At 38.5% G+C, this 11,084-nt stretch overlaps 1 protein-coding gene across 1 annotated transcript; it reads left to right on the top strand.

Annotated features, from left to right (window-relative positions):
• Nucleotides 1–575: 575 nt before the first annotated feature.
• On the top strand, nt 576–10,162 carry LOC139460259 (multiple epidermal growth factor-like domains protein 10). Its single transcript, XM_071241766.1, has 9 exons — nt 576–711; nt 1,231–1,365; nt 3,590–3,724; nt 4,052–4,189; nt 7,613–7,750; nt 8,353–8,478; nt 9,432–9,476; nt 9,644–9,722; nt 9,970–10,162. The coding sequence occupies exons 1-9, from the start codon at nt 576–578 to the stop codon at nt 10,160–10,162; spliced, it is 1,125 nt and encodes a 374-aa protein (XP_071097867.1).
• The last annotated feature ends 922 nt before the right edge of the window (nt 10,163–11,084 follow it).

Raw genomic sequence — 11,084 nt, forward strand, 5'->3', positions numbered from 1 at the left:
TTAAATTTTATTGTTATTCATGCCTCAATTCATTTTCGTATAAGTATGGTTGACAAATAACTAGGCTAAATGTAAATTAGATTTATATTTATTGTAATAAATGTGGATGTGTGCTGTGTATCCAACAAGATCATAAAATTTTGTTTCGCGAAGATTGCAGTGGCTGTTCCGAACATTGTCAGTGTCGAAACAAATCTGAAATCTGTGAGAAAACTACTACTTCTTGTAGGGAGAAGGATGACCACTTATCATTAACTGGGGTCAATTCCAAAAACAGTATATTGCTTTATGTAGTAGGGGTAGCAGCAACAGCAGCAGCAGCAGCAGCAGCAATAGGACCAATACACGAATGGCGATATCATTGTAATTGCATTCTTACACATTGCAGTAACCATCATACAATATTCAAATTATTTTTATTTCATACATGTAATGAATCTATTGTAAACATATTTTGGTAATCGTATAAACCAAACAAAGATAAACCAAACACATTACATATGTGTTCAAGACGTTTTATTAACTCTCGCCATGATGCTAAATGACAATCCTTACAGATTGTGGTTCAGGCCAATATGGCTTCAATTGTTCCTTCACCTGTGGTCACTGTAGTGATGTCGCAAGCTGTAGGAAAGATGATGGTAACTGCACAAGTGGATGTGAAGTTGGATACAGTCCACCCTTGTGTAAAGGTGAGTAATATTACGGAACGTAATTCTCACATACTGTGTTTGTTTTAACTGTCATTTTGAGTCACAGCTAATTTAAGAAATAAACGACTCGTGGACTCGTACTGTAAAATACTTCAGGGAGAATAAACCATGAGGAGCGCAACGACCCCGAGTCGTTTATTTCTCATATGTGATATCAACATTAAGTACAGCCTCCAATGAACGTTCGGAAACGAACTACAAGGGTATTTCTGGCTAATATGTCTGCACCGTCATCAGTTCGGAAGCGAAACGACATCGAGTTATCGTTTATACTCAGTCCCATTTGAACCAATAATGACTTCATAATTAAACTGTGATCTATTATCCCAGTTATTTGTCCGAAACTATCGCCGATAGACAAGGACGGCGCCATGTTGTAAACACTGAATGTTGTACGTATATGACGTAGCATAAATGCATATTCATCCGTTAATGGCCTCAAGTGCTACCGATTTTAGTACTGGCTTTACCCGTCCGAGACACCTGCCCATTATATGATGTTATATACTTTATGCAGAGTGTGTACAAGGATTCTATGGCCCCTCATGTACGAAATGTGGAAGGTGTAAGAATTCTGATGCATGTGACATACACAATGGGACGTGTCTCGGTGGATGTGAATCTGGATATCTGAAGCCCACATGTCTTCAAGGTAACTTCTACACTGATATTAATTAATTGATCATCACTGATTCCCCAGCTTCCTTGTTACTATTAGTTGTATTACACTGTTTGGGGCATTTATTTAACCGTGTACACAGTGTTATTTCTTTGTCATATTTACTGAGTACAAGGGCAAGAAAATTCAGGAAGACAATAAGGAACCAGCTAACTCACGTTTATGTACAACAAGAATGCCATCCCGAGTACTATTGTTCTAGGACCAGGGAGCTACATAAAACGTAGACATTATTTTTAGGCCTTTGGCAAGTAGAAGGTTTTCTCAGAGTGTAGTAGACTTTTTTTTCGTGTTACCTAGTCCGATGTATCTGGTGGATCTATAATAGTTAGGTCTGGTGCTTTTGGTTTGTATATTTGAAACCAAGCTTTGGAAAGGAAGCTATTAGATCCTGGCTCAAACAGTACCACCGTGAATTCGGATGAAATTATTCTTGATGACCTAATTTTGGCAACTACCAAGTATATGTTTTATTTTGATTGCTGGTATTGTTAATAAAAGAAACTAGTAGCTGTGGGTACAAAATTATGAATTATGAATTATTAGTTCGGCTTTCTCGGGACTATCTGATATTTAAATTTGGCGTTCCCGGCCGATAACCGCTTAGAGGTACAGGACTTTCTGTTTCAAAGTTCGGAGGTGATGTAGCTAAATCGCAAGTGTTTATGACTTGTTAAAACTTACATCCTGAGGTATAATACTTAAGTAATAACATAACAAGGTGACGATGGCTACCTGTCGACGACATTGTACTTAAAAGGGCAGCGACAGACTGCCGAGAGCGGAATCACGGCCTGGTGCTCTTTTGGATATTAACCTATGTATCTTTTAACATTTCGTAGTTAATATTGTCTTTGTAATTTTGGAAACGAGTTCATGTCATTGTAGCTGTGATATAGATAGTAACAGATGATCATTGGCAACGCCTGTATCATGTAACTCCATCTATTGACCTATCATATACAAACCATTCGCATCCGTACATACATGTACATTGCATATTGCGAGAAGTGTGCATGCATGACATGTAATGTTGTAGAAACTAATTGATTGATCACTGTTATCAAACTCGGTGGCGAGGCAGACAACACTAAGTCACTGTGTTACCGATGTGACACGCTGAAATGCCTACATTTCGTAAATAGAGATTATTATACGAGCATGTGTGTCATACTGGCTTTTCTCAAGCGAGAGAGAGGGTAATACAAATGTTATAAAGTCTACACGAGTTACGTAAAATCAGGATGACATACATGCGAGTGTAATATTTTCTGTATTATCTGTTATTTCTTCATCCTTTTGAGCTCTCCTTTACAAAAATTGAACTGATCACCTTTAGCTATGACGTCATTTCTAGTGTACCGTCATTCTATACTTACGTCACATTGTGATTTGAATGACGTCAACAATGCTGTACGGATGACGGAAACAATACACTGGTGAGCGAGAAGTGATATTTGCACTAGTGCAGACACGATATTTATGAATTCTGTTAGTTTTAACCCTGTGGGTAATAATGAATCATCAGACACAGTTTATTCTACTTTGCTTCATCTAGAGTGAGTGAGTGAGTGAGTGAGTGAGTGAGTGAGTGAGTGAGTGAGTTGGGTTTAACGCCGCTTTTAACAATATTCCAGTTATATTGCAGCATGTCAGCTTAATGTGGGAGGAAAGCCCGAAGTGATGCAGGTCTCAGACGTTTACCACTTCGGTGAAACCCACGAGAACGGGTATGGTGCTGACAAACCTAGAAACATAATCGGGGAGAACCGGGATTCGATCCCACAAACATAGGTTTCTGGCGTGCCCAATGGACGCAACTCTGCACAGCGAATCGCGGCGCCTTAGACGACTGGGACACCCGTGCCCCCGTTGAATCTAGAGCTCCATTAAGTACTTGATAAGTGTAAATCACCCCTGCCGCCAGAACATGTACCTGTAAAATGATGGACTTCACGATTTGCACACACGTGTTCAACAAGTGCTCAAACCGTGTGCAAACACTGTGGGGAACACTCGTTTCACAAGACTGCACCATGCTTTCTCAATGCGTTTAATTATAAGTTTTAGAGGTGAATAAGGTAGTACTGCTTAAGCTAACACATTCTCATGATATACACGGCTGCCTCGCATAGTAAGTGATAGCTACTCAAATATACAAATATTTTACATTTTGACTTAGAATATTAATTCTCAGAGTGCCAGCATGGGACATACGGTGAAGACTGCCTTCAAGTTTGCGGTGCCTGCTCAACTGGTGTCACGTGTAATCATACAAGTGGAGTGTGTGAAACTGGTTGTCTACCTTATCATCAAGAACCGTACTGTAAAGGTAATGTTACAGTTGATGGGCATTCCATTTATATGTATAATTATACTGAATTCACTGAATTATATACATATTATACATACAATTGAGTGGGAAAGATAATTAAAAGATGCAATGAGATCACAGGCGTCTGTAAACGGGAATGTACACCTACTTTCCAAGGACTGCACTGTCAAGGTAAGTTCAGACGTGGCAAGTGTCATCAATATCTTTTTCAAATTCCCACCATCTTCTGTTATGCAAAGTATTTAGTGTTGGTAATGCTTGCATTTTCATAGGATAAAAAGAGCATGTTATGTGTACAAAACCAACCCAAATGTATTATTGCAGTATGTCATGACAGTTGGTTTGGCACTAATTGTACCAAGAAGTGCAAGTGCAACAATATCACTGAAGTATGTGACAAGGCGAACGGGAACTGTAGAAGCGGGTGTCTGGCTGGGAAAAGGGGATCTGGATGCCAGGACGGTAAGTCATAATTCATGTATTTTTATTTTACAAAGTTACACATGTTTGATACATATCTGTGTTTATTATTGTTTAAATATATATCAAAGGTAAATGTTTCAAGTCTTCCTGAGTTATATTTTAATGTTATTTATGCCTCAATTCATTTTTGTATAAGTATGGTTGACAAATAACTAGGCTAAATGTAAATTAGATTTATATTTATTGCAATAATTCTCACATAATGTGTTTGTTTTAATTGTCGTTTTGAGTCTCGGCTTATTATCCCCCAACGACGTTGGCGAAGGATATACAAACGGGCTCCGTCCGTCCGTACTTCCGTACGTCCCTCCGTCACGTTTCGTTTCCGGAGCATAAGTCAGAAACCGTTAAATATTTTGGGGCGGGGCGGGGGATATAGAAACAGGCTCCGACCTTTCGTCCGTCACGTGGTGTTTCCGGAGCATAACTCATAAACCGTTAAATATTTTTTCGTGAAACTTTGCAGGTCTGTCAGGCCAAAGATCTACTGGTGTCTTTACTACTAGTATTTAATTTTTTTGGAAATGTATATATTTTATATTTTTCCATGGCAACAAGTTCCACCTCGGTTAAAAAAGGTTAACGAGAAAAGAAATTTATGAATTCTTCTTTTAAATGCCAAACAATTCAACTTGATACCCATTTAACCTGTTTCAGGAATCTTATGTAATAATTAAAAAAAATGGTGTGCCTACATTTTGTGTTTGTCATCATTTGGAGGTATCTCCCATAGTAGGGGAAACTGTGCGTGCCTTCTTCCAAGTTGTCAGTATGTGCCTCAATAATGGTTGAGTATAACTTTCGTTGAATGACTTCATTATCAAATCCATCATCTCCTCTTGTGCATTGATTATGACAGAGATGAGTGTGCGATAAGACAGCATTCTTCTCTATGAAACTTTTTACAGTTTTCAGCACATGTTGATATGAAGACTTTTGTGCTGTAGAGTTTTAACATTCACTTTTATAATATGGTCTTATTTGTTTTTTCACTTTACCATTTCACATGGTATGACCATATTGTTAAAAAGCCACAACATAAAATGTGTGTGGCACTCGTGGCAGCCTACTTCCTCGCAGTGAATGCCAGTAACATGACCTGTAATTTTTTTTCTTTCTCACACTCTAATGAATTCAGTAGTAAATGTAGTAACTGGTTTTGTCAGTTTGTACTTCCATCATATTTTTGTGGAGAAGGTTTCATTTCGTTCTTGAACGTCATAGAAATTGTGTTTTGCAACATTTTATTTTGTTTCTTCAGGATATTTTGCATTTACATCAAGTAGATGCTCCCCTGCTGCCTTTTACACCTTACAACATTTTGAATATTTTCACTATTGTTGACATAATATACACTTCATTTGCTGGGCAGGAGACTTGGCCGCGTTAGTGGCAAACTCTCCTTTTTTTACAATTTCCATGACAACAAGTTCCACCTCGGTTAAAAAAGGTAAGGGTTTGTTTAGATGTAATTATGTCATAAATTCTGCAACAGGGGCGGTGGATATAGCCACGTTAGTGTGCAAACTCTTGTTATAGTTTAACTGTATATTAAAACTTATAACTTACGCAGTTATCTCACGCGACAACAACAGCCAGATGTCAATTAATTCCACCCGCATCAACAAATTGATAGTGTGAGCGATCACAGTGATAGAAGGATGGGGTCAGAAAGGAGGTGCTGCCAGTCCGTAACCTGACCAAGAAACATTTCACAAAATCCAGAGGCCTTTAGTTGTTTATTATCATTGGGTTACGCCTATTTCCATAAATTTACCTACCACTATTACGTTATTTCCATGAAACATTAAGATATAAAGCCTTCAACTAAAGATTATAGTAAGTAATAATATGCAGCTTTCTTGTCAAAGTCAAATTAATAAAGTAGGCTTGAGAATATAAAGGGACTGAATGAAGATTTAGAAACACAGATCCCTCAGTATCATGTTAGCAATGGGATCGAGTGTATGGGGAATTGTTGGAATTTTTACTTTTTACTGTATAAAGCTTGAACAATGTTTTCCGAATTTCATGTATCTCTCCAATCTAATCAGATTCATGCCCGATAAAAAGTATTGACTGAGCAAGGAATGTCTATGTGAAGCTTTAGAAACCGTTCCTGATTACATTACAGTTAAATAAAAATACTCCGAGGTTTGGTTTCTCAGGGTCCATGTTTTACATTTTCAAGGTAAGTGAGGTGGCAGGTTTTTCAGCCAAAACCGTATATATACATAATAACGCAAGCCGAAAGACAAAAAATATCACCAAATCATGATGTGAGTTCTTACTTTCTAGCGCCTCTTTGGCAGCTTACATGTTATATACTCCAATGTGAGCAGAGAATGCCATTGAGAGCACGCTGATCTGTGTAGCACTATGAGCATACCTGCAGGCGTGGACTTTGGCTCGACAGAAATGTAATCTGTGTAGGCATTATTATTACTTTAGAGCATAGACATTTTATTACATTTTCAACGATGAGTCACGTTTCCGTCATCACTGACCCGATGGCTGGATACGTATATACAGGCGTCTATGTGAACGTGACGTCACATCATGTTTCTTGAAGGCAACCTCTTTGTAAGGAGGGGCGGTGGGGTAGCCTTGTGGTTAAAGCGTTGGCTCGTCACGCCGAAGACCAGGGTTCGACTGCCCACTTCGGCACAATGTGTGAAGCCCATTTTAGGGACACCGCCGTGATAATGCTGGAATATTGCTAAAAGCGGCGTAAAACCATACTCATTCACTCACTCACTCACTCACTTTGTAAGTAGCATTATGACTAAGGGTTGAAGGACGAAATTTGATATTTATTAATAATGTGAATTTAGATGCTTCGACATACCAGAATGAGATTTTGCTAAAGGCCGTTTTACCGTTTTCGCAACGGAACGGTCCCTGGCACAATGACGCCAGAAAACACATCTGACACGGAACAATGGTACTGTGTTACCCTGGACTGTAGGTGAGTGACAAAATGAGCTGAATCTGGATAAGCCTACTTCATTTCTCGGCCGTGAAGAGATCACCCGTTTGATAAACACACAGCTGTATTTCACTATATTTTATACCAAAGCGAGTGTTTAGGTATTAAAACGCTCCCAACATCCCTTGGCTTGGATCCATGGATGCCATGGATCGCGTAGATATCTGCCTATGACAGTTATTAACGGCAAATAAGAAATAAAAAAATAATTTCCCGTGTAATACCAATTTCATGAAACTCGTAAATAGTTCTGGTATTTAACGAGAACTCCTGTAGTATTCTATATTTAGAAGGTAGCATCTATGTGAAATTTGGCCAAGAAGTGAGTATTCCCACGAACATCGATTCTCACTGTGCTGATCGTTTGTACAAGTTCATATGGCTACGTTATAAGGCCTGTTGGTCTTTTCCAGTTTGTAAGGATGGCTTGTTTGGCACTGACTGCAGCAAACATTGTAAATGCAGAAACAGAACTGAAATCTGTGACAAGGTGACAGGTAACTGTAGAAGTGGATGTCCTGCTGGGATACGCGGATCTGGATGCCAGGAGGGTAGGATATGATTCCAATCTTTCCTGTTGAAAAATGTGTTTTATTCAAATATTGTTAATAGATATGTATAATTTGAAATCTTGTAGTGGGTAAATAAGATGTATTTGTATTGTAGGCTAATTCACAAAGCTAGTCCTTAGTCATGTGTATGAAACCTACTGGCTTAATTAAGGAGTGGAAACATTGACGCAAAAACATGGACTTGGGAATCAGAGATGGTTGATGAAAGTAATGAAAAACAATTTATTAATTATATAAAGTCAATTTTATTTTGGTACATTCTGCTTTTAGAAAGACATAAACTGTAGCGAAATTTCACATACGTTTGCTCCTTTGTTTTCAGTTCGTTTAATCACCACCCATTTAAAATACTGTTTGCATACTCATCTGGCTAATATGTAGCAGATATTTCTTCTGCCACACAGTCATCAACTAAAAACACGGAGGGCCTTCAAAGGTAGCAGGTAGCAGGTGACTTTTTATGTTGTAAAATGAGCCAACCCATACGTTTACAGGGAAGGCTGTGTTTTAATCTATGTACAGGCACGACATTGTGACTACTTCAGTGAACATGATTTTGTTACAAACCTATTTGATTACAGAATGTGCAGACTACACATACGGCTTCCACTGTTCCGGTGTCTGCAGCTGTCTGAACCAGTGTGAGGTGTGTGAGAAGGTGACGGGGGAATGTCAAACTGGATATCACACTACAACAGCGGAGAAGAGTCAGTTCATGTGGATGCTTATAAAGCTATATGACATTCGTATATGTGAATTGAGTAATCCATTCATAAATCTTCACTCAATAATTTGTTCTTTATTTCACACGACATATCCTTCTTTCATATTTTATATTTAGTTCATTCTTATTTCGCCCATAAACCTAATGGTTGAGAAAACATTAATGTACAATGCACTGGACGTATGGATCCTTCCTTATTCACTATATTTCGTAATCCATTCATAAATCTTCACTCAATAATTTGTTCTTTATTTCACACGACATATCCTTCTTTCATATTTTATATTTAGTTCATTCTTATTTCGCCCATAAACCTAATGGTTGAGAAAACATTAATGTACAATGCACTGGACGTATGGATCCTTCCTTATTCACTATATTTCGTAATGTTGAGAGAGAAAGAGTGAGAAACGTGAGAGAGAGAGAGAGTTTTGTGACTATGCAAACTATACATCTGATATACTTTGGATACAAACATCAAACGCCATTGTTAACAATAAATATATTTTTGGGTGCTAAGGAATATCTAGATGAAATATAACTGACACAATCAGCAGGTGACCATACAGCAGTCAAAGTCAACTCCAGAGAATACTATCGATTATCTGCCGCAATAGATTCGATGGGGGTAAAAGGCAAAATAGTTGTGAAAATTATATCAACAGATGACTGAATATCAGTGTGTCCGCGAAAAGGGTAGGCATGTCCTGCTCTACGAGTAGTACCCGCCACTTACACAATTTGCAAAAAATGTGTTTACGTATGGCCTTACGCGGCACGGCAGTATGTTTAATACACGTATAAGTGTCAAACATCACGATGTTACATGACTATGATAATATTGAAGAAGCCAGTTCAAACGTTCTAATGTAGATTTATTGTTGTAAGATTCAGATATCTGTCATGCTTGGTTTATTATGTTTTTTATCCATATAGGCACAGCGAGTCTTTTGAAGAACGAGAATAGTGGACACAAAACAGGTACTGACATTTGAACCCATATGATCAATACATATCTTATGCTATATGAAAGATGGTGTCTTGATGTCTAGCCAAAAGTAATGAGGGAGAAAGTTCCCAGATAAATCGATGTTACCCCAAATATATACGGTACATGTCCATGACTCCTGACTTTTACCCTGTTTCAGATGTTCGTTTCATCGTAGTGTGTTGTCTGATGGTGGTGCTTGGCGTTTACTCAGCTGCAACCACGACTCTCGTTTTCAGGTAGGGTTTTACTTCCTGGTTTATTCGTTTATCAGTCTGTTACTTACCTTCAAATATGAGCTTTCTCTAATGAAAACTCGTTGGCATATACACACTTGTATTGAGAATTTGCTTTGCAATTCTACAAACAATCGATCTGAAACAACGTGTTTATACTTTTAGTGTTTTCAGTATTGAATCAGTTCCAAAATCAACAAGATTAGTTAATCAGATAAAAACTTAAATTTCTTGTTTTGCATTCTTTCAGACTTAAACAAAAAGTTGCCAAAACCAACGCTGAACTAGAGAAGCAGTATGTGTCGCTGGAGGTTCGTGGAGACGCCTCCGTCTATGACGTCATTGCCGGACCTCATACATACTGCAATGACGTACAACCTGATGACAGTGATTATGAAAATACTACCAGGCATATCATGAAACGCGATGAACATTCCTTATAGCATGCCTGATGTCTGCATGATAAGAAAAGTCAACGTGATTGAGACATATGTGACAAATGTAATGTCCATGTATACTTGAACAGGGCGTGCATGTTTCTATGACGGTCATATTGACATCACAGATGATCTTGAAGAAGACCCATGTCATGTGTGGTCCGCAAGATGAATGGTGTTAATATGAAAGACAATAATACTCAAGGCATGCGCTTATTGTCCGATTATTATTAGATACAGTGAATGAGTTCGTGATGAGTATTGTTTTCCGCCGCTTTTAGCAATATTCCAGCAATATCCCGGCGGGGGAGACCAGAAATGGGCTTCACACATTGTTACCATTTGAGGAATCGAACCCGGGCCTTCGGCGTGACGAGTAAACGCTTAAACCACAAGGCTATCCCACTGCCCCTATAACACCCAGAGGTGATTCAATTGAAGTTTGACCCACGCCTTCTGAGTCCCTAACCCTCGAATGTTCAACATGTGAATACAACGTACCGCCTATCCAACATTCCACGTCTTGGCGATATAATACATCACATCGATATTATCTTGAACAGACCGTCTCCGCTTGACACGATTCTTTACAGGTGAAAATGTACAATTTTGGCAAGAAGCTGGCCACTTCTTAAAATTCAAAATTTAAGCCTCAAAATAGACTTGTGAACATCTGTGGAGACTGCGCAAACGATATGGCGAATAAAAACTTTTTATCCGATTTTGATGATTTTGACCACCACAGGGCTGGTGAAAATGTACAATTGTGGCAAGAAGTTGGTCACTCGAGAAATTAGCATTGTGACGTTTGTTATACAGCATCCATTATCTTTGGGAGGGGTTTACAGCTCAGGGTTGTGGTGCGTTTCTGCAACGAGTGTAAGGGCTTGTTTTATTCTTCAATCACAGTATAAGTTAGAACATCACA

This window comes from Haliotis cracherodii, unplaced genomic scaffold (assembly GCF_022045235.1).
Source record: "Haliotis cracherodii isolate W230 unplaced genomic scaffold, xgHalCrac1.p SCAF_14, whole genome shotgun sequence".
NCBI classification, from domain to species: domain Eukaryota; kingdom Metazoa; phylum Mollusca; class Gastropoda; order Lepetellida; family Haliotidae; genus Haliotis; species Haliotis cracherodii.

Coding starts and splice junctions, on each gene's coding strand:
- LOC139460259 (XM_071241766.1), top strand. CDS start 576: ATGGCTTCAATTGTTCCTTCACCTGTGGTCACTGTAGTGATGTCGCAA. Junction 712..1,230: donor GGTGAGTAATATTACGGAAC/GTAATTCTCACA, acceptor TACTTTATGCAG/AGTGTGTACAAGGATTCTAT. Junction 7,751..8,352: donor CGGATCTGGATGCCAGGAGG/GTAGGATATGAT, acceptor ATTTGATTACAG/AATGTGCAGACTACACATAC.